This window comes from Pteronotus mesoamericanus, unplaced genomic scaffold (assembly GCF_021234165.1).
Source record: "Pteronotus mesoamericanus isolate MK-2021 breed Mesoamerican mustached bat unplaced genomic scaffold, CSHL_Meso_final scaffold_167, whole genome shotgun sequence".
Taxonomy (NCBI): Eukaryota; Metazoa; Chordata; class Mammalia; order Chiroptera; family Mormoopidae; genus Pteronotus; species Pteronotus mesoamericanus.
Window position 1 is genome coordinate 26,862,036 of NW_026555308.1, and position 27,955 is coordinate 26,889,990.

General features: G+C 43.3%; 1 protein-coding gene across 2 annotated transcripts in view; it reads left to right on the plus strand.

Annotated features, from left to right (window-relative positions):
• MARCHF3 (membrane associated ring-CH-type finger 3) overlaps positions 1-23,646 on the plus strand; it is a 136,700-nt gene extending 113,054 nt beyond the window's left edge. For both annotated transcript variants that reach the window (XM_054589878.1, XM_054589879.1), the window contains exons 4-5: positions 15,500-15,709; positions 22,419-23,646. In XM_054589878.1, the coding sequence (XP_054445853.1) occupies positions 15,500-15,709; positions 22,419-22,577 (369 nt within the window). In that variant the 3' untranslated portion in view covers positions 22,578-23,646. The remainder of the gene's footprint in view (positions 1-15,499; positions 15,710-22,418) is intronic.
• The last annotated feature ends 4,309 nt before the right edge of the window (positions 23,647-27,955 follow it).

The window sequence follows — 27,955 nt, forward strand, 5'->3', positions numbered from 1 at the left end:
GAATCTGCTGCCCTATAACTATGCAATTTTTTAAAATAAAACATTTTGTGCCCTAGGTTACTTTTTGTTTTTAACCAGGGTCTGTGGAGAAATGATGGATTCTCAAAAGGCAATCAAATCCTACTGCCCCTGTGTTTTTTCTAAATATTACATAGGGTTTTCTTTTATTTAAAAGAACATTCACAAAATACCATACCCATGGGTTACTTTCTTTCATATAGTTGAATATATTAAGTGTTTGGAATTCCTTACTTTCATTTAAAAGTCAGCTGTATTGCCCAGAAGTTTAGATGAATTTTTTTTGTTTTTAATCTTTTCCACATTGAAGATATGAGTGGGTCGTCTGAAAGCATCAGGTTTGATTGCAACCACATAATTCATGTCTTAAGTATTGGTGTTAACACAAATGGTTCTTATTTCAGAACCATTTCAGCGAAGATGACAGGTGGAAGGAAAGAAGGAAGAGTTCTGTAAGTTGCTGAGACCTTGTAACAAGGACAGAGGAAGAGAATACTTACTGGCATCTGGTAGCCAAGGATGCCAGCTAGTGACAAACTCCTGTCTAAGCACACCACACTGCGCGGTGGTTAGGACACCCCTCAGCCCTCCAGTCACTCTGGTGGGGGTCTCTTTTCTTTAGGGCTCTAGCTGCTGGCTGCCCCTGAATATTTCCCAGTGAAACAAGTGGGACCCAGGTGCTAAGGAATTTGATTTGTCCAGACATAGGTGCGAAAGCTCAAAAGCTATTACCGAACCTCTAGCCCTGTGTACATGCTGAACACTGAATGTGGAAACAATAAACTTTGTCTGCAAGGGAAGACCCTACTGCCCACATTCTTAAATTCATCAAACTTCAGAAAGTTGGCCTGGACCAAGGACTATCTTAGGACATTTTTTAAAAAGATTTTATTTATTTTTAGAGACGGGAAGAGAGGGAGAGAGGAAGAGAAACATCACTGTGTGGTTGCATTTCGCACGCCCCCTGCTGGGGACCTGGCCTGCAACCCAGGCCTGTGCCCTGCACTGGGAGTCAAACCGGCAACCCTTTGGTTTACAGGCCGGAGCTCAGTCCACTGAGCCACACCAGCTAGGATGTCTTAAGACATTTTATAGAAATGCTCTCTAGCAGTGCTTTTTCCCCTCATACATGCTTGATAATCTGAGAAAAACTTGAGCTCACTGTAATGAATATAGAGCTCTATATTGTACTGTCAACATCAAACCTACTAAGAGGCTAGAACTTAATTATTCCAGCCACTGAAAGAAAGCATTATTATGTAATATGATACAGGTGCTAGATATCTCTATAATGGCAATCATACAGTATTAAATGTAGCAAATTAACATATTGTACACCTTAAATTTACACAATGTTGTATGTCAAATGCTTTATCGATTTTTTAAAGAAAACATCATTGAAGGAGGAAAAAAAGCTTGAACCCCCTCCCCTGAAATGCATAATCATTCAGTGTTCAAATACAGTTTCAAAGGGGTCACAAGTTTTCTGAAGCTTTATATCCTAAGGCAAGGACCCCTAATCTAGAAAAATAGTAATGTAAATTGCAAAGCACATTGATTTTCCAAAAATGCCTCCTGCACCCTTAAAATGTTTTAAGCATGAAGAGTAAGAGGAGATTTTCAACACTTCACTGCAAATTCCCTCCTCTGGAAAGAGGCCATATTATAATTCTGTGGGGGCCACAACACTGGATATAATTTGCTAGTGTTGAAGAAAGAGCTAGTGAGTCAGTCTGTACATATACAGGACCAGGCTAGTTATTAACTTAGGTTATGCCATGGTTGGCTTGATTCCGCCTTGGGGACATATAGGGGGCACATGTCTCAGGATCATTCAAGCTAATAATGTATGTGTGTCTCCCAGCTGGAGCAGCACTTTCCCACAGACAGGAACTGTGTTCATCCAGCCGGTCTCCCACTTCCCCTTCTGTAAATACCAGTCATTGATATATTATGGCCCATGTGGCCCGTGTCATGTTAGCTGTTGCCCCTACCCCTTAAGAAAGTCTCCCCTGAAAACAGCTTCATGAGATTTGCAGCAAAATGGTTTACAAATATTGAACATAATCAAGAGAAGTAATGGCAAAATGGAAAATGCTGCCTCCCCCTCATATATCACTGTGGCGTATTTTTACCTGCTGTTCTGATAGTCTGCGCTCCATACCTAATGAAGGATATGCAAAAAGTCCTCGGGAGCACCACACACAGGTGGCTGGGTTGGCCTGGACAGAAAAAAGGGAGACTCTTTAGATGTGAAGAGTTTAAGGAAGGTTATGTTTGGAATCTTGAAAATCATGACCAGCTTAAACAATGTGAGCATGAAGTACATAGCACTATCCAAACTGCCTGAATGCTGTTGGGTTCTCTTTGAAATTTGAGGGTGGGAAGCTACAAACAAAAATAAAGAGGTACCACCTAATAGTACTGGAGCCTGTGAACTTAAACCATGGCTTCAAGTGGAGCCTTGAGAGATTCCAAATCCATTCGTTGTTAGGATGTGTCTATTGTCAGCAAGATCCGCCAGGCCCTCCTAACTATTTGGGGTTCTTTTTGGCAACAAAAGATTGAGCTGTAGGGACTGTGAATCTGAAATTTCCTCTCTTCTCACAGTTCTCCCATCTAGCAGCAATTTTTCCCTTTCTCACAGTGTTCCCATTCTTGCTTACTTTGGGAGTACATAGCCCTGGGAAGAATGTCTTTTCTCTCCTCTAGTTTACATTTCATTGAATCCCTCTGCCACATTCTGCTTGGATGGTTTTTATGCTTACATTCTCACTGCATCTGAGGGATACAGATTTTTCAATGTGGTCCCATTTTGAGGACCTGGTTTTAATTTGCTTTCTCCCTCTCTGTTTCTTTCAGCATCCCCAGTTATCAAAATAGAGATTTATTATCCTATTCCTGTTACTCATATTCCCATCTTTTGTCTTGTGTTCCAAAAGGGCTTTTTCTTGGTACACTGTCCTGTCACCTTTTACCCCATGATCCCACCTTTCTGCTGGAAGCAATTATTCAAAGTTTCAGAAACCCGGGCTCCAAGAGCAGGCAGCAAAGAGCGTATTAGACACCAGCAACTTTACCAGCTGAAGGGCCAGGGCCCCATAAGAGCCAAAATGAAACAGGGCTCAGGGGCCGGGAGCTGCTCCTGTGTCCTGCTTATAAATGGCTGCAATCTACTGTTCCATTGTCCCCTAGAGTAAATCATTTCTATTTTTGGCTCTGTGCATCTTACATTTATCAATTTCTTCTGGAAATTTCTGTTTTCTTGCTTTCCATCCTCTCTTGGTTGTTTATCTCCTCTTATGTTTCTGGCTTTACATTGATCACATATGCTACCTACTTCTGCAGCATCTTCTCATATTTCGGATAAATCATCTCCATTTGGCTGTGCTCACTTCTACACAGTGACGATATGAAATAGTTAAAAGGGAATGATTCCCGTTTTGCTTATATCTGAAGTTGCAAGTGGATACATAAAATTATTTTGCCATTTAATCCTGTGGTGCTGCTAATCTTATATTTGGAAAATTTCAAACCATTGGTGTGAGTATGTGTAGCATTTGTTTAAATAATGCCAGCAGCAAATATAATGTCTCGGACACAAATGTAGTATTTATGGAGCATTACAGCCCATTAATTGGCTTACTGGCCTAAGTCCTCCAGGGAGCTTCACAAATCTCCAGGGTGTCCTTGAATATAACTAAAGCTTCAGCCAAATCACCGTTATGAATGCCAGGGCCACTTCTAAGTGTGTGTCTGTGGCAAAGATTACTTTATTGTATTTGCAGAGTAATCTTACATGTATATGCATATAGTTCAATTAAACTCATCTGATTTCTACCCAAAGCAATCCTCTAGTTTGGAAGAATTTATATATTTCTTCAGATACTATTTATTAAACATAACTTAAATATTTTAGGAAATGGGGATATAACTGTGAACAAGCCAGAACAATGTTTTGTATTAATAGAGCTTTCCTGCTAAGGAGAAAGACACTGAATAAACAAGTACATAAATTAAAAGAGTAGATGGAAGGAGACTTGATGTAGGGTTGTGGACACACAATACAATATACAGATGATGTATTATAGAACTGTACAATTGAAACATATATAATTTTATTAACCAATATCACCCCAATAAAGTCAATAAAAAATAAATACAAATATTTTTTCTGACAGTGGTAAAAGTGGTAAAGAAAGAAACAAGTTGTTGTGGTAAAGAATGACTGCCGTGGGAATGTATGGTGGTTTGTGAAGGCCTCCCTGAAGAGGTGACATTCAAGCAGAGATATGACCGATAAGAAAGAACTTGCCATTAGAAGAAAAGTTCCAGGCAGAAGGAACAGTCACTGCAAAGGCTCTGAGTCAGGCAGTTCAGTATTTCTGAAACAAAAGAAACACTGCTAACAAGCATTGCTTGAGAGGTCAAAGGAGGTAGATCCCAGGTGCTTAAACTTTCCTGTCGTGGACCCCTTAACAGTCTGTTGAAGCCTGTGGATTGCTTCTCAGTGTCACATTTTTAATTATAGAAGATAAAATATGTAGGAATGCAAAGAAAACCACTTACATTATAATTTATCAAAATATTTAGAGGACAAAGTTGTGATATAAAATAAAATGTAGGTGCTTCTTTAACACATTTTGTGGCAGAGCTGATAACTATGAAGTAATAGTATGTCAAGATATTTGCAATAGTTATAATGTGACATGAAAGATCTGTGATTACTCTTGGTGACCATATCACAGGTACTGCTCACGGTACTGAGATTTTCTGCTAAATGCTAAATGAAATGCTAAATTTCAATTACAGATTGTAAAAACAAAGGTGTCATTTCCCCCCACCCACCCAAAAATCACAGATCTCATGAATGCTATCTTGGGCCCCCTTGGGGTCTGTGGAACCAGGGTACAGACGCCTGGGCTACATCACGCAGGGTAGTGTCGGCCACGGCAAGGCGTTAGACCAGCAATTTGCAACTGGTGTGTCGCAGAATTTCAGTAGTTAGCTTATGTCTGCTATGAGATGAAAAAGGTTGAAAATTGCTGTGTTACAGTAAGTGTAATGCAGAGACATTGAGGAATTTTAAGTAAGAGAAGTGATGTGATCTTGCTGCTTTATAGATACTGGATTTGAGGATAACAGGAATAGAGGAGTGAGGAGGCTATTACATGGCTCAGGTGAAAGATGAGAGTGGCTTGGGAAAAAAGTAGTGGCACTCAAGAGAGATATGTGAATATGTTGAAGATGCATTCCAGAAGTAGCAGGATCTGCTGATAGACTGGATATAAAATCCAGGGGAATGAGGTGAGGGAGAATAAGAATGGCACTGAGGTTGTATACAAGACCTCTAGGTATTGGTGTTGCCACATACTGGCAGGGGACAACCTCGGGGGAAAAGCAACATGTGGGAGAGTTGGAGCGCCGGACGTGAATCCAGTCTTCCATCATGGACTGTGTAAAGTTTAAGATGTTCATTACACAAATGGAGAGATACCTAGTAAGCAGTGAGATGCACGAGCCTAGAGCTCCAAAGAGAGTTGATAGCTGATACATACACTCTTCAGTTGAAACTGATTTAATGAAAATGGAAATTTCTGACTAGAGAGGTCCTTGATTCCCCTCAAAGCTGCACCTTCCTCACTTTTTTTAGGGAGACTCTTACTTTTAACTCCCCCAAAGAGGTGAAAGAAGTGAATAAAGGTCACACAGCATTTGGGTGAACCAAAGCAGTAGATAACTGGAAGCAACATTTCATCTCCTGTTTCCAAGGCCACATTTTATCTCCTGCACTGTGCGCCTTCTCCAATCTTATCCATTGTAGGAGCAAACAAAAATTAGAATCAAGATTTTATGTAAGACTAAAGCAAGTGGAAGGAAAGATTTAAAAGAGCAGTAGGCTCCACCTTGTATCATTGAACAAGTAACTTAACCTCACTGATGCCTAATATCCTAATTCAAGATGGTGATAATAACACCACCTGGTGCTATTTAATTCAGTAAAAATATCTGGCACATAATCGGCATGCAGCACATATTTTTGGTTGAACTAGAGTTGTATAATTTTTAAATGGATTTTTGGTATAGTTATTTTTTCTTATATTTCAGGGTAGTTTTCCTCTAGGGAAAAAAAAAAAGATAGTAATTATGATTAATACAGTACAAAGGACCTTGAGTAATGCATTCAATTCTTATGCTATTTTATGACCTGTGGAAAAATAGATGGTATTCTTTGACTATTTACACCTTGGGGTAGGGGGGAAGCTTGAAGAGAAACAACAGGCTTTTCACCTTATAGGAACAAAACAATCTGTAGTCATTTCTCTTGGAAACCTAAAATGAGAGAGCGATACATAAGGAATGCTACCTATAGTCTAGAAAGCTAAAAGCAGTGAACTTGACAACGTGATGTTTACACACCAATAAATTTTCTCTTTACCAATCGATTTAATTCATCTAACTAATATTATAAGATCATTTCTGGTCAGGGCTGCCAGCGCCTCGGGTGTTTATTCATTCATTTTCATTAAGCATCTACTGTTCCAGCACTGTTCTTGGACTGAGGCATACAAGAATGAACTGCCATCATGGAGCTCTCACTGAAGTGGGAGGAAAAAAATAAATAAACAAACAGGCAAATAAATGAATGGCATCATTTCAGAGCGTGTCATGTGCTCTGTAGAAAATATAGCCAAGTAGGGTTTGCAGGTGAAAGGAGTGTTTTCAATGAAAAGGCACCATTTGAGCTGAGGCCTAAGTGATGAGAAGGAGCCAGCCATGCAAGAATATGGGCAAATGAAGGGTAAGAGGTAGTAGGCGAAGTGGTCAGAGAGGGAGGCAGGAATGCGGCCAGGTCTTCTTGCAGTCCCAGGTAGAGTTTGGCCTTTATTCTAATCATTGGATACTTTTAAGCAAAGGAGTAATATGACCTGATTTATATTTTTACCAAGTCACTCTGTCATTTGGAGACTGGACTGTCAGGTGGCCAGCGCGGAAGCAGGACATGATGCTGGCAGAGGGATGGCGTCAGCGGGCATGGAGAGCAGTGCCCAGCTTCCAGATACATGCTGAAGGGAGTGCCAGTGGGGCTTCCTGAAGGGCTAGATGTGTGGGGCAGACACAGAAGGGAAACAGGATGGCTGAGCGACTGGGTGGATGGTGTGGTCATTTACTGATACGGAGGAGACTTAGAGTTAAAAAGGGGTTGTCGGGTAAGAGATACATCAAGAGTTCTGTTTTGGACAGATTAAGTTTGAGTTGTCTGTTAGTCATCTCGGGGGAGATGTTGAGTGGGCTATTGAATATGCACATCTGGTGCTTTGGCAAGGGTCCGAAGCTGACGATCGACATTTTAAGGTCACAAACAAATCCTCTGTTAAGTTTTCTTTGGAGGTGCAACACTTCAAGCCTGTTTTTGATGGCTCTCTGGAGCATGCATCTTCATGGCTTCCCCAGAGTCAGAATTTCCTTCTGTGTGACTTCAGCTGTCCTGGAAATTCATTGATAGTCTGTGGAGTTCAGGGATTTAAAACTCTGGTACGAGTTTGTTTTTGTCCTCTGCTGTATTTCAAGTTACCTGAAATGCATGGTTTTCAGGTTTCATCTTCACTTTTAAATCGTGCAAAAGATCTGTCGCATATCTTCTGATGATCACACTGCCCCTTTCACATTGTGGCTCCCCAGGCAAGCAAGACAGTTTAGTGTAGGTTGTGTTGGGCTTTGAAAATAAGACCCATCCCCAAAAAGGCAAGTGCTTGGTTAATATGTCTACTGAGTGTCAGATTAACGGTAGGCACTCAGGCAGAGAAACCCAAGTGAGTAAACATTGCGAAACCATGCCCTCTTTTTTTTCCCCCAGCTCCATAAATTTGCTATAGTTCTATCAGTTATTAGCCCTTCTATCAGTTTCTTTCATTCTCATGATGGTTTCTCATTAAGGAGATTCATGGGGAAGGTTGTAATCGATCAGAGCTATTAGCCTCCAGAGTGTAATCTGGTTCTAGTACAAACTGACCTGCATAACGTCCTGTCTACCCTGGGGATTTAAGCCGATTAACTTGGAGCCTGAAAGGCAGAATCTAATGTCCTCTAGCAACACACCTGCTTTACCCCTACCCACCAGTAAGGGATTTAACAAATTGACACTGTAATTAGATCCAAACCCACAGTTAACCCACCTTAAAAATAATCGCTAGTGCCTGGCTCACCGCAGATGTACATTGACAGCCAATGAACGATGCTGTGCCACTGGTAGCAGACTGCTCTCTAATCCCCTCTGCTTTCACAAGCCCTGTGGTGCTGATTACCACGCGTTTCTATTTTGTTTAGTTGGTTGGTTGGTGTTTGTACCTATTTCCAAGAGTAGCTCAATCTTACAGTTCAGAAACAAGTTAATGATTGGAATGAGATTGCCACAGAAATATAAGCAGCTCACTTCCAGGGCTATGTTTTTTTTTCTTTCTTTTACACTTTTTGTAAATTTTATTGAATTTACTGGGATGACATTGGTTAATAAAATTATGTAGGATTCAAGTGTGCAATTCTATAATACATCATCATATATTGCAGTGTATATTCACCATCCAAAGTCAAGTTCCTTCCATCACCATATATCTACCCTCTTCTGTCTCCCCATAAACCTCCTTTCCCTCTGGTTACTGCTGTCTGTGTCTATGAGTATTATTTGTTTTGTTTGTTGCTTTCAGTTTTGTGTCTCACGTATACGTGAAACCATATAGTTATTAACTTTTTCTGACTGATTTCACTTAGTATGATGTTCTCAATGTCCATCCATGTTGTCACAAATGGCAGTATTTCATCTTTTCTTACGGTATAGCCTCCATTGTGTATATGTGCCACACCTTCTTTATCCTATCATCTATCAAAGGAAACTGCAGTGGTTTCCATGTCGTGGCCACTGTGAATAATGCTACAATGAGCGTAGCGGTACAGATGTCTTTATAAATAAATGTTTTCAAATTTTTCTGTAGATTCCCAGAAGAGGGATTGGTGGGTCACATGGTACTATTTATAGGAATGGTGCCCTGGGCTGCCCCAAGATTCCCTGGCAGCAGCATGGGTGGGCTCACCAGCTGAAATGTGCCATACCAGTCAGTATTCTCAATCAACTGACCTCAGCTTTTAAAATACATCTAACTAAGTATAAGCTGCAGACCAAAGTTAAACTAAAGGTTCTTCAAGAATGGTATTTTAGTTGCAAAATCTCTTCATAAGTGGCTGGACAAATTCATTGGTATTTTACTCCAGAGAACATGATAAGTAAATATTTCTTGTACTGATAAAACAGTTAAGGTACAGTCCAACTCCTCTACCCTTTATCCACCTACTTCCCCCAACTATTTCTTACTAGGAATGATGATATAATAGAGCAGTTAGGAGCACGGTCTTTGTATCTAGACTACATAGACCAAAGCCACAGCTAATCTTCTACGAGTTATATAACTTCTCTAGACTGGTTTCTCTATGTTTAAAATGATGGTGATAAACCTCTTTAAAGAGTATTGAAGAGTAAATCAATTACTACATGTAGCATATAAAATAGCATTTGACATATCATAAGTATTGGCATTCATTCAACATGGAGTGTTGGATGTGCTAGAAGCCAGGGATATAAAGATAAGGTCATTTGGGAAGATGGACACACAAACCTACCATTCTGGATTGGCCCACTTTTCACTGGATGTTTAGAAAAGGAAGATATTGCTACAGAATGCATTTAATACTCTGTATAATAAGTATAACTGATGAGAGGCCAATGACATATATGAAAAAGAAATGTAATTGAACAATAATTGAGGTAACGTCAATTATGAGTTAGACCAAAATGTATGATAGTAGAGAACTGTCCAGAAAAAAGTGCAGCCATTGTTAATATAATGAGAACAGTTTGTGCAATATCAATGTAACCTGGCAGCCAAAGAGAGAGGACTGGAATGCCCATGCATGAACAATGACGGCTTCACTGTACTAGTCATTAAGGGCGGTAGACACCGTTGAGTGAGCATGTGTACTGTATGTCTGTCACATTCAAAATAGCTGAGCAAGTGGAGCAACGAATCTGCATCAAATTTTCCATTAAGCTCGAACATTCCCTGCAGAAATTACTCAGATGATTCGGAAGACTTTCAGGGATGATGCAATGAGAGCAGTGCAAATAAAAGTGTGGTGCATATGCTTCAAAAATGGTCAAGAATCTGTTGAGAGTGATCCCATTCTGGAAGGCCTGCAACAAGCAGAACACCTGAGAATGTTGAACATGTATGGGCTGCAATTAACAAGGATTAGTGATCGACAGTGCGAGAACTAGAAGTTGATCCGGGGATTCCAAAAGCTATTGTGTCTGAGATTTTGATGCAGGATCTTGGCATGAAACATGTTGTGGCAAAATTCATTCCATGACTTGTGCTACCAGAGCAGAAGGAACATCAGTGCTTTAGTACTAACAATTTGATTCAAACTGCTACCAGTGAACCAGATTTGTTCAAGAAGATCGTAACAGGAGGTGAATTGTGTGTCTATGGCTATGACCCAGAAACAAAGTCCCAGTTGTCCCAGTGGAAACCCCCGATTCTCCTTGCCAGAAGAAGGTACAGCAAAGTTGCAGCAAGATCAAGACCATGTTAACTGATTGAGAAGGTGTTTTTCCATCACCAGTATGCCCTTCTAGGCCAAACAGTTAGTAAGGAGTATCACCTCAGTGTTCTTCGTCGGCTGAGAGATGCAATACGACAAAAACGGCCATAGCTATGGGCAACTGGTGATTGGCACCTTCATCACAACAATGTGCCTGCTCATGCATCATGTGTTGTGCAGAGTTTTTTGGCAAAACCTCAAAATGCCCAGCCTCCCTGCAGCCCAGATTTGGTGCCCTGCAACTTCTGGCTTTTCCTGAAACTAAAACCACCTTTGAAAGGGAAGAGATATGAGACTATTGATGAGATTCAGGAAAATACGACAGGGCAGTTGATGGCAATTCCAACAAAGGATTTTGCAGAGTGTTTTGAACACTGGAAGAGAAGCTGGGAGAACTGTGTGAGGTCCCAAGGTGCCTATTTTGAAGGGGACCAAGATGTCATCGTCCTATGTGCAGCGTTTCTTGTATTTTGTATCTTCTTCAATAAATGTCTCTATTTTGCATAGTGTGTGGCTGGATACTTTCTGGACAAACCTTGTGTAGCTGGGATTGAAATAAACACCCAGACGGTGGACCTCCCCGCCTCCTCACAGTGTTTCATACACAACTAATATACAATATGTATTTATACAGATAACCCATGTTCATTGTAGATAAAATGCATAAAAAGATAAAAATTAAAGACCATTCATAATTGCTAGTTTTCTTTTTTTAATTTTTTATTTTTCAATTACCATTGACATACAATATTGTATTGTTTTCAGGTGTGCAATATAGTGATTACACATTTATGTAACTTACTCAGTGATCACCCCAATAAGTTCAGTACCATTTGACGCCATATGTAGATATTACAATATTATTGATTACATTCCATTTACATCCCTATAACTGTTTTTATAACTGGTAGTTTGTACCTCTTAATCCCTTCCTCTTTTTCAAACTTCCTCCATCTGACAATCATCAGTTTGTTCTATCTATGAGTTTCTGTTTTGTTTATTTGATTGTTTTTTAGATTCCATCTATAAGGGTAATGATAAGGTATTTATCTTTCTCTTTCTGACTTATTTCACTTAACATAATACCCTCTAGGCCCATCCACGTTGTTGCAAATGGCAAAATTTCATTCTTTTTTGTGGCCAAGTAATATCCCATTGTATATATATATATGTACCTCTTCTTTATCCAGTCATCTATTCATGGGCATTTAGGTTGCTTCCATATCTTGGCTATTGTAAATAATGCTGCACGGAACATAGGGGTACATGTATCTTTTTGAATTAGTGTTTTGGATTTCTTTGGATAAGTACCCTGAAGTGGAATTGCTGGGCCATAAGGTTGTTCTATTTTTAATTTTTGAGGCTTCTCCATATTGTTTTCCATAGTGGCTGCAAGGTTTTGCTGGGTTTGCTGGTCTGCATCTGTGTGAATCCACTACATCTATGTAAATGTTAATGTCAATGTGTATGTAAATATATAATTACATACACAGGATCACACTTCACATTTTATTCAGTAGAATTCTTTTCCTGCTCATGTCAGCAAATATGTCAGTAAATATAAACTGTACGGTATCATTAGAAATTACTCTATAGTATTCTATTTTCAGTAAATTCCATAATTTATTTAGACCATCCCCTCTTGCTGGAAATATGAGGTATAATCATATTTTTTTCTCTCATAAACTCTGCTTGTATAAATATCCTTTGTCAGCCTACTTGGATCTTTAGCAGAGTTTCTTACCATGGCACAGGGCAATTCTTTTTTCTCAACAACAGATATTGTTACCACTGGTCTTGTTTCAGTGGGCTGCATTTACCTAAGAGATAAATACTTCTTGGGGTTCTGAAGAAGTCCCAGATAATAACATAATAGTACCTGTTTAAAGAACTTCATACCTAAATATGACCCAGCAGCAGACAACACAAAGAATAAGCTAAGCCAAGAATACATATATAATGTTCATAAGGTGTGGAACCTTGGTATTGGGTGGTCATGTGCATATAAAATGGCCTGGAAATTTTTCAGGAATATAGAAAATCAAAAAATAATTAGGAAATAAGAAACTGGGAACAAGCAATAGTAATTTCTAATTTGCCTTTCCAATTTACTTTAAATCAGACAGAGGTAAGTAGTGATTCATAATTACCTCCTTCCATACCTGAGTTATTTCATTGGTAATGTCAAAGGCCACATAGATAAGTAAAGTGCTAAATTATTTTTAATAAAAAGTATTCAGAATTCACAAGCAAAAGAAATTGGAGGAAGTCTTGGCCAGTGATGTCAGCTTGTCTGTGAGCATCTGTTACAGTTATTGAGAACCTACTGTGTTCCAACATAGCCAGAAAAAGTAGTCCAGGCTTCCAGAGCTGCTTCTAGAGACAGTCTAAATTGTAAGTGGAGTCAGGTTGCTGCAATTTGGGCACCACTGTATAAGAATCTGCATTTCTGAATATCTTACAACTTTAACTTTCAAATATTTACTGATTAGACATCTGAGCAATCCATGTTCATTTAGAAAATCATGAAAAATAAGCAAGACCCTGATCCCCTTTTCACTTTGACCTCTGAATCACCTGGAGCAATCGGTTAACCTTGCTGAGCCTCTGTAAAATCTAGATAAAAATACCCAATTTCTACTCCCTACTTCCTAGCGTTTAAGCAAGAAAAACGTTCATTAAGAGTTTTTAAAATTTCTTTGATGCTGCTGGAATGTCTGAGGTAGCATTCCAACACATTTGCACTTGATCATTTTGGTATTTATTTTAATTTTTTTATACTTTATATTCACAGGCAAGTTGACTCCCCTTTATCTATTTTTAAATATTTCATTGGATCCATTTTTGAGCTGAGGTGACCTCTGTCAGCATCCCAGCTCCTTTTAAGATGGCTTGTTACTGGAGAGTGCCATGTTGGGCATTCCTGGTCATCCAGTATTTGCCTCACACAAACATGCAAGGAAGGGCATCTCCCAGAATAATTTCTTCTGTGCCTTTTACCACCTGTCTCTTCTGCTCACTCCTTGAGTCTTTTCACTCCTTGAGTCTTTTGTTGGTCCTAACACGGCTCTTTCAACTTGCTTGCCCTTTTGCAGCTCTTTTGTCTCTTCCTAACACCCTTGAGCATGACATTCCCTTCTCTCCCCAGTCAGCCCTGCCCTCTCTTGTCTTCTCTGTCATGGTCCTGTGCTTCCCACGAGTGGATTTGTGAAGGTTGTTGCCGTGGCCACTTGGGGTGTCTGCTCAGTGACCCATAGCGCTCCCACTTGGGGGCCAGCCCACAGCACTTCTAGGCCTCTCCATTTGTTGGTAGGACAACAAATCCTACATCTCGTTGGCAAGATGGAGCCGCCAGTGTCCCTCCCCACCCCACCCCACCCCACCCCATTGCCTGCGTTTGACCCCACTCCTTCTCCGGAACCCACGGTCTCTCTCACTATTACATGGGACGGTGATACAAGAATGTCAGATTGAGGACATGTTTCAATACTAATCTGAAGCCACCAGGCCTCGTTGTAGAAATATACACTGACACCAATATGTAAGCGTGATTTTTTTCTAGAATATATTATGCAGAACATTTCAGCAGATATTCAGCAGTTTCCCAAGTGGGAGTTCAGCAACTCTGTCCTCTAGGAATTCTCAGCTCTAGTCGTTAAACGAGCACAAAATTCTCCCCATCCTTTTTGAGGTTGGGTCAATCAAGATGGTAGCCTAATTAAAATGTCTGGGACAGTCAAGAGTAGGAGGTCCAGAGCCCTAAAACATGAGGGAGAGGACATTACTGACTTCATGACTCAGGTGAGTCTCTGTATGTGGGTGGTCCCCAAGACCATCCTCAGGCTCAGTGATTCACTAGGACTCACAGGACTCAAAAAAGCTCTTATACTGGTGATTATATGGTTTATTAAAGCAAAAGGATACCAATTAAAATCAGCAGAGGGAAAAGGTGCATGGGGCAAAGCCTAGCAGAAACCATGCACAAGCTCCCAGGTGTCCCCTCCCAGTAGTGTCACACATTACTCTGTGCTTAATTTTTCCAGCAACAAATTGTAACAGCACATACAAAGCGTTACCAACCAGGGAAACTCACCGGAGCCTTGGTGCCGGCCGTGTTTACTGGGGTCAGTCGCATAGGCAAGCAGCGCCCGCATGACTAACCTCAGCACTCAGGCTCCAACCCCCGGGGGCAAAAATAGGTGTTCAGCATAAATCACATTGTTGGCATAAGCTATCTGATTACACTGGTACCCTGAGGCCCAATGCCTCAGGCATACAAAACGTTCATCAGGCAGAATATTACAAGGACTCAGAGCTCATCCCCTTGGATCCAGTCTTGCAAACAGGTCTTTCTTGGGAATGGGCAGGAATTGAGCAATCCAGGCCTGCTGGGTTAACCCCTTCCTGCTCACACTCCCTGGATCAAGACACTGGAAGGCTTTGGCCACATTGGAGCCCTTCTGGCACCTCATCTATTACCTTCCAAAAATAACATCCTCTCTACCTTCCACATAGACTCATTGTGATTTATAATAATAACCACTGAACTATTTTAAAAAACAGCTGGCCATCTGCAGCAAGGACACATTTTTATTATCATCATCATCATTATCATAATCACTATTGTCATATTATTATCATAATCACTATTGTTCCGGGGGTGGAGGCATGGGAATGAGCCCTTAATGCTCCCTTGTGATCTCAGAACTAAGTCAGAAGTGTGTTTTTCCAGATTCCCAAAGATAAAGACAACTTCAGGGTCATGTGACTCCACTCTGTCTGGGGTTTAACCATGTCCTGTCTTTCTCTCTCTCTTTCTCCTTGGCAGTGGCTGAGAAACCCAGGCCCCCAGCATGAGAAGCGGACTCTTTTTGGAGACATGGTGTGCTTCTTGTTCATAACTCCCCTGGCCACCATCTCAGGCTGGCTCTGCCTGCGGGGCGCCGTGGACCACCTGCACTTTAGTAGTCGGCTTGAAGCCGTCGGACTGATTGCACTCACTGTCGCACTCTTCACTATTTACCTCTTTTGGACACTAGTAAGTATGGCCCACAGCCCCAGGGATTCAGGCCAGCTGGAGCTGGCAGCCCCACTGCTGGCTCAGCTTGCCTGTATCACGTCTCACCTGCCTGGTTCAGGCTGGCGAGAGTGTGGGATTTGGTCTGTTGCTACATGTGAGTGTGTGCGCGCGCGCGTGACTCGTGAGCAGACACGTGCTGCTGGGAAGAGCAGATCAAGTAAAGAAAAAGCCCCAGCTTCTGAGAGCCCATCAGTCAAAGACACACACCCTGGACATTTCTCTCCTCTGGTAGTTTAGGCTCCATCTGTTATGAGGCATGGCGTTTTCCTTCTCTTGCTTATGTTCCTCGCTTTTGCTGGGATCATAGTATATTAGGAGTGATGACGTGGCCACTGCTGCTGTCGCTGCCTGCCCAAACTATGAATCCTCCTGCTGGTCACCTTCTTCTAATGTCCTGACCACGGCCTATAGTCCTTACTGGGCGCGGGGCTGCTCAGTGCCTGATTATTCTGTGTGTTGGGATACTGACTCTGCTGCCCATAAAAACACTAATTTATCTAGCTCAGAAGCTGCCACCAAAGGAAAACTATTTCCCAGTAAGTGTTCCCGCGGTATAGGAGGAAGAATTTTTAAACATCTCTGTTGTTTTCATTCTTTTAACTTATGAAGGAAGTTGATTGCCCAGGCCCCAGTTGGCAGCACCCACAAAGTGCAGCATTTGATCTCTGTGCTCTCCTCTGGGACCTGCAGAGAAAAATGTCACTATCTAGAATATTTTCAGAAACCGGGGCCCGTCTTCCTGGCATGCCTCTTCTGTGCCTGCTTGTTTCTAATCTGAGCACATTTCATTGTTATTCAATATGTATTTCCTGTCTGAAGTGTACTATTCCCGTATCCCATAGCACAGCGTCAGCATGCGGAAGCTTCCATTGCTCACGTTTCCTCCCCAGCCCTGACCACCGACCAGGGGCCACCCCTACCACACTGACCAGGACCCCCGCTCATTTCCCTCGTGTACCTCCCCTCAAGTGAGAGTGCTCAGACAGTAAGTAGGGGACATACTCTAACCTCAGTAAGAAGGACCTGATTTGAGCCTTGGTAAACAGAGAGTGTTGTGATGCTTCAGACGAGAGCTGAGTCTTCTGGTTAGTCTAGGCATTCTGTTCCCAGCCTAACAAAGCCCCCAAACAAAACCATTGTTGCCTCCTTAAAAAGTCTATGCTCCCAAAGTGTGTCCTAATTCATTGTTAATCAAGCAATGAAGCTGGCTCAGAAGTCACAAGGACACTGTGATGAGGAGAGAAAGAGGAAGTTAAAGAGCCTAGCTGGCACCATCTAAAGTCATTCCGCTGCTCTGTGCCTCAGTGTTCCCATCTGTACAGTGGGAATGGTAATAACACCCACCCTGCCAACTTCCCCTGCTGCTGTCAGATTAACATGAAAGAGTGCAGGGGGAAATACTTTGGAAAATATTTTTTTTACCATGATTAGAGGTTTACTTGTCTACCACTTTTCTTAAAAGAGTTCCTAAAATGAAGGTATAGACTTGAATACTAGCTTTTAAACCAGTTGAAGGCCTTTTTAAAAACCAGCTTTGTAAAGCATCCACTTACCTAACAAGAAAGGCGGGGAGGAGGCTGGAAGGAAGAAAGGAAGTAAAGGAAGAAAAATTATGTAAAGAAAAATGGATGTGACCCTGTTTGATCTCCTATTTTAGATGAAAGGAAAGTTTGGGTGGGAAAGGTACCCGGAGTCATCTCTTTCAGGAGAGAGATAATATACTTCATTCCAGAAATGTTTCCAAGAGCCAGTGCAGCCTAGTAAAAAGCGCATGTGTTTAGAATCCAAAGGCCCTGTGTTTGACCCCAAGATTTAGCATCCTAATAGCTGTGTAACTTTAAACAGTGTACTTAACCTCTCTGATCATCCTTCCTCTTACGCAAAAAAATGGAGGAAATGATTGATAACCCCTGGGTCAATGGGCTATTGTGAGGATTAGGTGGGATAACGTGGGAACATGTATCAGAGCACCTAGCATAGGCACCCTGGTTTTCTTCGGTGACTTCCATTCTCCCCCAACTCCAGCCCCCTACCAGCACTCTGTAAAATGCAGAGCAGCTGGCCCTTGGACTGGTGTGAAAACCGTGCTGCAGTGTCAGCTCAGCAATAGGTTACTGAAGCTGGACTAACTCCTTCCCAGATAAATGCTGTACCGAGCTGCCCTGGCAAGAGCTGTAATTCAGAAAGTGACAGCACTTGGAAACTGCCCTCCAGCAGAAACCCATTGTAAACAAGCTGTCAAGCTTAAGGAAAATATGCTGTGAAAATGTCTTAGATAAACAAACACGGTGTCAGTCCCAGCCCTGCTCCTTAGAGGAGCCTTCTGGAAGGGCCTCGCGGGTCCGATGAGGAGGGACACTCATCCATGCTGTGCGCCTAAAAATGCCTTTGCAGTTCTTCGCCCACTCACAGGGCAACCTGACCTTGACACAGACTTGGGGCGTTCCGCCTTTTGGAACCTGCTGTGTGGAAACACAAGCAGCTGGGACCCAGGAAGCCAAGGCTGGGCCTCCACCTCCACTCTGAGAGCTCACAAAGGGGTGTCCCAGGAACATCACTGTTCATGTTACAAACTTCATTTGAAGTCCATGGACAGACACGAAGAGAGCCAGCTGAGAACTGAGTCCACATTAAGTATTAAGAAGTTGTGCATAGATGCCCTGGCTGATGTGGCTCAGTGGACTGAGTGCCTGCCTGCGAACTGAAAGGCCACTGGTTCAATTCCCAGTCAGGGCACATGTCTGGGTTGCTGGCCAGGACCCCAGCTGGGGGCATGCAAGAGGCAAATAATCGATGTATCTCTTGCACATTAATGTTTCTCTCCCTCTCTCTCTTCCTTTCCCCCCATCTCTAAAAATAAATAAATAAATAAGAAATTGTCCATAGAGGTGCAAGAATGAGGGCACCACAGTTCAGTGACCGCAGGAAGTCCTTCCAAGCACTGGGTCACTAATGCAACCGGTGCCCAACACAGAAACTTTGGTCCCATCACAGAGCGAAATGAAAGAACACTTTGAATCTCCTAGCCAACTCCCGGTCCCATGGGCTAGTCATTTAAATTCTCATTATAAAAAGGAAAAACCTGTCATAGGATACTGTCCCCACAAGGTTTGCTGTGCCGTTTGGACAAACGCCCACGGGCCTGCGGCAGTGCAGCCTGAGGGTGTGCGGTGTGATCCTGGCCCGGCGTTTCCCCCGCTGATGTACGCCCACTCAGTCCTCCTTTGTTGTGATGCAATCAGAGAGCTGAGCCCATCTCTGAAAAGGCAACTCACAAAGCTCTGGCCCCGTTGATAAACTCACAGTCACACAATAACCTCCTCCAGAGAGAAAGAGCAGAATAAAAATGCATAATAAGATTTCCCAAGGCCTCCTGCGACTTTACAACAAACATTGAGCAAACAGCCTGTTACCTCTCTGACCGGAAAAGGTGGAGACCTCTCCTTGTGCCAGCCACGTGATCACAACTCAGTCCAGACCTTACCCATGACTGGAGGTGAATAAATATCCTTTGGATGACGAAATGAATGCACTTCAAGAAACCCTCATAGGAGGGGTAGTTTTATTAGAATAGTGGCCCTGTGCCCTTTCTTCCTCCTCCTCAAAATCTTGGAAATTTCAGAAATACATGAACAAAGTCCCCAATGTTCCTACTGCTATAGCTTTCTTTGGTTTATGTTTATTTTCATCTCATTATCTCTTTATTTCTCTAAATCAAATCTCCATTTGCTTTCTCTACTCCATTGCGGGGAGGGAGCTCTTAGAGACAGGAGCCAGCATTCACCTGGGCAGTTGTGCACAGTGATCCATTCTGCACCATGCCCAACTTCCTTTATTTTCTCTCATATGGAGTCATCTGCACATGATGCTTTCTTATTAATTGGATTTGCCTGCAACCTGTGGTAGTTAATAGCACTTAAGATAGATTAATGCATAATAAGATCTCATGTGTTTGTCTGAACAAGTGTGTTGATGGTTGGACTTCCTGGCTGAGAATCCAGGAGACCAGCTAAGTTGTGGATGCCCTGTGTTCCTTGAAGCAGCACTTCTCAGGCTGGGATGTGTGTGCCAGTCACCTGGAGGGCTTGTTAAGAGGCATGCTCTGATTCCTTAAGTCTGGGAAGAGCCCAAAATTCTGATATTCTAACAAGCTCCCAGGTGATACAGGCTGACCCTACACCACACGGAGAGCATCATTAAAGGAGATAGCCCAACCTCTTTCCTGGCCCCCTCCCCATTTCCTATATCTAAGCAGGAGTGTCACAGAATTGTCATCTTTTCCATACTTAATACATCAAAAATAACAGGCCAAGAACATTAACCTGTGTGTGAGGCAGTGCACTGTGCTTTTTTAAATTTTTTTTTGTTTTTCATTTACAGTTGACCTACAATATTATTAATTTCAAGTGTATAACAGTGATTAGAGTTTATACAGGTTGGGGCATTAGTAGGTTTACAGTTATTTGTATGGGAAATAATACAATAATTAATAATACAAGAATAAATTCTGTGTTTTGCATACTCACAACTGTAAACCTATTTTTGTCCCACCTTGTATAACTTATAAAGTGGTCATTCTGATAAGTCTCGTACCCATCTGACACCATGCATAGTTATTACAATATTAGTGACTATATTCCCTGTGCTAAGTGCTTTTTATGCATTATCTCGGATATCGTTATTCACATTTTACAAACCAAGGAACTGAAACTTGGAGATAGCGAGCAACCCTCCCAAAGTCACGGAGCCACTAAATGGAGGATGGGGATTCAGGCCCCATGTGCCTGGCCCCAGAGCCCAAGGCCTGCTCCCTACCCTGCAGAAGAAGGTGCTGGCCTCCCATACCCACAGTTAATTCTCTGCTTACTAATGCCAAGCATGTGCGGCTCTTTAGCATCATGAATGAAAGGACTCTTGATTTGAAATTCGACTCTCCTGTAGTATTTCCAGATTCCAGACTTCTTGTACTGCCAAAGCTCTTCATTAGTACTTGTCTGTGTTCTACCTCTTCCCTGCCCTTGGCCCTGAACAGCAGGCTTTCCAACCTGCCTCTCTTACATTCGTGAGTAGCACCAAGCAACAGCAGGACAGAATAGATAAAAGAGAATCAAGCTTTAAAAAAAAGGAAAAGAAAAAAATCCCTGATCCGCTCTGGCATGTTCAGGGCCTTTGGAGAAAAGCACATCTGTGTGAGTTTAAAAGCTTATATTTTCATACCCAAATCTCTCTGGCACTCAGCCTGTGGCATTTGCTTTCGAGCCTCAGAAATTTGAGCGAGTGGCCTTGAATTTCATGATCCTGCCATGAAGACTAACAAGCCCTTTCTGATCAAGGACCTGCACTCTCCTTCACTTCTGCAAACGCTAACCTCAAACCACTGGGTCAGCCACTCTCTGACCTGTACTGGGGTCAACACAATCTACCCACCCCAGAGGGCTGAACAGCCATGCGAGCCCACGGGCACCTTCTTTCCCAACACCTAGTCATTTGAATATGCTCAAACTGGATCCTGTCCCCATTTTTAAAGGCAGTTTGTACACCTTCAAAAGTACAGATGAAATTCTGAATTTTCTGGGAAGTCCACCAGTGCTTTATGCTAGGCTTCTCCAAAACAAACTACACGTGTAATCATCTCATTCAAGTGTATTTACATAAGAAGCAAGCACTTTTGGGGCACAGGTGTGTCAAAATTAGCCACAGGTTTACTGTTCATACTGTTGTGCTTGTATAAGAGAGGTTTAAATTTTAAGCGGTGTTGCAATTCAAAAGCAGAGGATATTTATTCACTCACCCGTTCACTCAGCAAACTCTGCCTAGAGACTTCTCAGCGCCAGGCACTGTGACAGGCGCAGGGCATGTAAAGATGAAAACAACACAAGCCCTGCTCTCAAGGTGCTTCTGTGCCGGGGAGAAAAAAGCAAGCACGCTGACACAGGGCACGTGGTGCCATGCTAAGGTCAGCACAAGGCCCTGTGGCTCAAAAAGAACTGATTAGGGGACTAATCTGTTTGTTGCCCATGCCGAAGCTTCCCCCCCGGGAGCCATAGAATATTGGGGCTGGAGGCAATTGGGGCCCCCCGATCAAGGCCACCCAGTACAGTTTTGCAGCTTGTCCGCCACACAGGACAAAAATGCCCTTCCTGTCCCAGTCAGTGTGAGTGGAGTCCTTTTAATTGTGCAGCGGCTCACCTGCAGAAAGGCACATGAAGCCCTAGCATCTCTCCCACATCACAGAGAGAAACCTGAGGACTGAAAAGGCACTTTGCCTGGTCCCACAGCTGGGGAAGGGCTGGTGCTATGACCACTCTGCCCACTGCTCCCAGCCAGCTCCTTCACAGATGCTTTGGGACCTAAACAGCACTATCCCCAAAATAACTCAGAAGAAACCTTAGTTCCTATAGATGCCCTGATTTTACCCAACATGAGGAGGAATGAAGGAAGCCACTCTGCAAGCCGTTCCCAGGTGTTCACACTTGGGTGCTCTTTGCTTGGTGCCCGATATCCCAACACAGAGCTTGCCAGCGCAGTTCACCCAGGGTCCTCGCCCTGCTGTACTGCTTGCTGCTGCCTGTTTAGAGCTGTTTTCAATGGCATGTTTGTTTCTTGGATTGATTGTCAGCGTCTGCTTACCTGAAACCTTCCCTTATTTTCCCTCTCCTACCGCCAGGTGTCATTTAGGTACCACTGTCGATTGTACAACGAATGGCGTCGGACCAATCAAAGGGTGATTCTCCTCATTCCAAAGTCTGTCAACGTACCTTCTAACCAGCAGTCGCTGCTGGGCCTCCATTCTGTCAAGAGGAACTCAAAGGAGACAATTGTCTGACATTTGTGTGGTTGGTTGATTTCGTTGTTCGGGTTTGGAAGTTTCTGCACTGGGGCCGTGCACTGAGCCACCCCAACCCTTAAGCCCGTGGATCTAAGAACATCCAGAGCCATATTAGCACATCGTCTCGAGCAACGAATTCTGCCAGAAGAAAGCAAATGCTGTTTTACTTCAAATCATGGATGCTGCAATCATATGATATTTGCTAAGCTGCCAAACATGTTTATTTAGCAGATACTGTATGGAATTTTCTGAACACCTCTTTAACATATGAGGAAGGTTGTCCTGCTAAGGATGCAATTCAATTCTTCCTTTTTTATTACTATTTCAAAAATATATATATATATATTAAACTTAGATGATAATCAAAATCAAAAAGCCAATGTTAAAACTGGTTTCTTGGTTTGGATGGGTTTTGTTTGGTTTAGTTTATTTGTTGCCGGTTTCTACTACAGATTCTTTGGGGTCGTTTGATAGCTTAAGTGGTCTTTTTCATCTCTTTCATGTCCCGTACTCAAGGGGAGAGCATAACAACTACAGACCAAGTCATATTTGAAGGATGTTTTGTACTAAACCTCATTTAATTATTCAGACTTCAAAGGAAAAAGGTGTGGCAATTCTCCCCACAGTGAGCTGTTTATTTAAATTTCATTAAAGAGAAAAAAATAAAGATGGTGAGAAGCACGCTCCTGTCAACTTGTTTGGTACTGACAGCTGATAGAAGCTATTTTCTAATAATAAATACCCAGTGTGTGAAAGACAAACCCTACTGATTGCTATACTTTTATTTTTAATTATAAAACCTGTGAAGTTTCCCAAAGTAGATTTGAAAAAGGAAAAGGGTTGGTGTTTTTACTCCTTTCTCATTTGGTGCATGTCTTAATTCTGCATTCACAGTGACTCGGAGGATCATTAGACATTTCTAGGAACCCTGGACCTGTTTTGCATATCAATTAGCATTCTCATTGCTCTATTGCATTTCCAGTTTGACAGGTAGATGTGGCGCCAAAAAAATAAAAAATAAAATAAAAAATCCTGTCCCAGCCCTGTAAGACCCCTTTGTCAGAGGACAGAGCCCCACACAGCACCTTCCCCCAACAAGGAGCCAGTCTGTCACAGGCTGAAATAGACTTTGTAAGGGCTTCATGTCCCTCTTTTATCTGTCGTAGTGCAAAGGGCATAAAATAACATAGACTGTACCCTGCGTTTGTGTGCCCACTGAAGTCAGGGAGCAGATGCGTCGTCTGAGGAAGATACTTGCTCCTGCCGTCTGCCCGCCCACACGCGGAGGGGGGCAGAAGGAGCCAAGCTTTGGCGAAGGCTTAAAATATGGATTTCTAGAACACGACCCACATTCTGAATATCACTCCAGCGTCTGCCTTATGCTCCCCATGTGGGAGAACAGAAAGTGCAAAGGAACAGGCAATGAGGAGGGTAACGATTTTTGTCTGCAGATTGATCAAGCTGATGCAGGTGTTGCCTTTGTCTGCGGAGCCTTTACTCACGGACTGTTCCCCGCGCCGTCGCCGCCACCGCCTCCGCCGCCGCCAGGGAGGGAAACAGCTGTACTGCTCTCCGCCGCAAAACTCAGATGTGCTTTATGGCTTGTGACAATAGATTTCCTCCCCACCACGCTTCACTTCGACACTTCAATTCCAGTAATATACGTCTCAGCCCTTCTGTTTACTCGGCCCTGCTCGGCCCTCTGGGCTGTCATTAGCGGCACCACCATCAACCGTTTCTTAATTGACCTTTTTAAAATGCTGGACACCACTGGCTGCACACAGCTGTCACACATTAAATTTCCAGAGCCAAGAGTCCAACTTGGTGGCTGGTGAATAGCAGCCCTATAATATCGTTGATAAATGAGGTCCCCCCAGCCTTGGCCCCTGAGCAGCCAGGTTCACCAGTGACACCTCTCGACTGAATGGCACACTCATGAGAGGACCATACCCCTTCTCCTCCCTGCTTCTTCCATGAGTTAAGGAAGCAATCGATTCCCAGGACCATTTCCGGTTGAGGCTACCTGCAGAGAATCTCTGTCGTGGTTCATGAAATGAGATATAAGGATGCAAAATCCCACAGGCAAGCAGGTCCTGGCAGCTTGCTGCTGCTTCTGTGCTGGGAAGGTTGGCGCAGTATTGCTGTCCCTCTGCCATGCCTCTTTTCCCCCTATTTGCACCCCCATCCTGAGAAAATAAGGCAGAATCCAAATCCGAGGAGTAGGTTGCGTGTGGGGCGGTGGATAGGCCACTCCTGCAAGCCTAGAGGGACTGCAGCGCCTCCCTCCCCAGGCTACCAGCTTGGAACCTCCTTTTGAGAAACTGGGAACTCCCCCAGTACCTGGGCCCATCTGGGATTCTGCAAGTTCTTAGAAGACACTTCATGCACTCTTGGCCTTTTAACCCTGTGGTCGTTCAAGGTAAGAGAGACTAGGGAACCTGAGCTTATGCTCAAGGCACCAGCCAAGGGGGCCCAAGGCAGGTGCAGATTCCAGTCGAGGCTCTACATCTGTCACCAAGACATGCTGCATCTGTCCGGAAGAAAAGGTACCTTTTGCTATCCCTGCAAAAGTCACCGGCAGCCCTGCTAGCTTTGCACTCTGCTTCTTTCCTTTTGGAAGATCAAGAATGAGGTGGGGAAAAGACTGGGGGAGGGGCAGGAAAAGGATCTTGGTGGTTCACTGCTTCCCTCCACCATCTTCTTACACAGTCCTCTCATCTGCGCTCCTTGCCATATCCTGTCCTAACCGTTTTTCTTGAGAACATTAGGTAGAGACAAATGTGTGTCACAGTAAAGCCAGAGGGTGAAACTAACAACTGAAGCAAGTCCAACATTCTCTGACCTGCCCTGTGTGTGCACATGTGTGTTCCTGTGTGCTCTCATGTGGCGGACAGAGAACACCAGTGTACTCACACTTCTACAGCTCCTCAGAGAGCTGAGCAGAAGGTCAGATGAGATGTAAAACCCAATTAAGGGAAAATAAATAGCATGACTTGGAAGTTACTTGCTTTTGTCTTTTGGGTCCTGGTTTCCTTCTTCATGCCCTGAGATGTCACTTACATCTGGCCTGCAGCCACAGTCATTTCATTTTCAGAGAAAGGAACTCAGCTGGGGGCTTGGAGGAGCCAAAAGAGAAAATGGAAGCGTGGCAGCCCAGCTACCTGCTCCTCAGCAAGAGGCTATCTCGGCCTTTCCTGACACCCTACCAGCACCACGGCATGCACAAAAACTTGGTCTTCAGCCTACCCTCTCCAGGGACTGTCCGAAGGCCTAAAGAAGGGAAATTGGCAGGTGCTTCCTTTCCACTTTAATCTGGAATGTTCCCAGAAGCTACCTGAAGATCAGCCACACAACTTGTAGCCCAAGTGCTGGAAAATAAATATACGTTGTGATTCTGAAGCCTTACATGGGATGAGAGGTGGGCCAGCAAGTAGGGACAGGGCTTGGGATTATTTTAGGACAAGAGGTTGAGACCAGCGGGGACCAGCCGTCCCTCACAGCCAAGCACACAGAGGATGCATCAGACTGCCGGTGTGAGGCCAGTGCCCCAGAGGTTGAAGTCTGAGATGTCAGCACTCTCAACAGTGATCCCCGGGCAACTGCAAACCCACTCCAAAACGTGTCGGTTCTGCAGAAACACAGGGGCTGGTGTGTTCTACAGTCTACCCTTTTTGGCTTTGCAAAAGTCTCTGGGTCTGGGAGTTGCCTTTGGGACATATTAGCTTTCCCTTGAGTGTAGCTGCTCTGGGGTGATTCTGACTCTTTGCTTCCCAGGGCAACAGGGTAGGAGAGAACCAGCCATGAGTCCGACGACCTGGGTCTAAGCCTGGCTCTGCACCATCCCAGCTGTGGGTTGTGTCCAAGTGACCCCCACACCCATCTAAGCCTCAGTTTTTTGCCTCTGTTAAATGAGGATAATAACTACCTCCGATAGTCCTTGAAAGATTCGTAAGGCCTAGCTCCCAGTAGTTCATGAATGAGTGGCATCCCTTCCCTCCCCTTCCTTCCGCTCACCGTTGCTGATGTCTGAGCTATTTTGCCTTAGCTTGGGTTTTGACGAACAACTTTGATAAATGACTGGAAGGTCCATAACCAAATCGTTTTTAAATCCTTTTCAAAAAGAAGAAGGATTGATTTCAAATAATCAACAGATATTTATTGAGTACACTGTGCTTGGGAGTAAAAAGAATGGCAAGAGATGCTTCTGGAGGTTGAAATTACTGACTTGATTGAGATCTTTGAATTATGTGTAGATTTCAGTTATCCTTGCATTTTCTGATACTGAATGGAGCTCATGGCTAATTGAGAATTCATCACAGATACAAAAAATTGCTAGTTCTGAATCTAGTGCTACAGAGGAAAACAAATATAGTCCATCAGTTGTCTGTGTTCCCAGAAGTGAAGGACTCTTGTGTCACTGAGTTCATACATCTAGTGTCTTCGTGGAGGCTCTGAATTCTGAGCACAAAGACAACAAGGCGATCAGCTTGGAGAGGGCTGCTTCCTTTGAAGGAACTCTGCTTTTTGAGCCTTTTGGGACTATTTACTCTAGATAAACTATTATTCTATCAAGTAAATGAGTATACAAACTGCCAGAGGTCTTATTTTTATCTTAGTTGTGGAAACCAGAGGCAAAGAATTGGGGTTAATCATACATTTTTGTCCATTACACAATTTCTATCACTATCCACCTATAGAGGTCCCTGTTCAATTTTATTCCACAAATTTGTACAAAGTGCCAAACACTTCCCAGGAGCCGTGCACTCTTCAGCGCTTTGAAAACTATCTCCTTTAATCGTTTCAATGACCTCATCTATTGCTGCCTAACACACCACCCCAAAATTCAGTAATGTGAAGCATCCATTTTATTGCATCTCACTATTCCATGGGTCGGCAAGGGCTCAGCTGGGGAGTCCACAGGCAGTGCCTTTTCTGGTCACACTGGGGTGTCTCAGACAGTCAGATGGCCCGGTGCTCCTCCTGTGGCCTGTCTCTCCACACGGCATCTCGGTTTTAAGGCTCCCTCTCTTTCCATGGCTGCTCAAGGCTCCAAAAGAAAGAAGCAGCTGTCTCAATTAGTGCAGCAGCTTAGAAGCCCTGCAGCATCACTTCCTCACATCCTGTGGGTCAAAGCAGTCACACGCACTGCTTCCTGATGGGAGGAGCCGCTTGCACACACAGGGAGAAGCAGAATTGTTTGGGGCCATCTGTGGAGATTAGCTACCAGACCCTTTTAATGGATGGGGAAGTTTAAAAAGAGAGGTTAAGTTACTTGCCCAAGGTAATGGAGAGGGTAAGGGGCAGAGTTGAGGTTCAGACCCAGGCTCTGGAGTCCCTGCTGTTAACTCTGGATATACGCTGTGATGCCTCTCAGC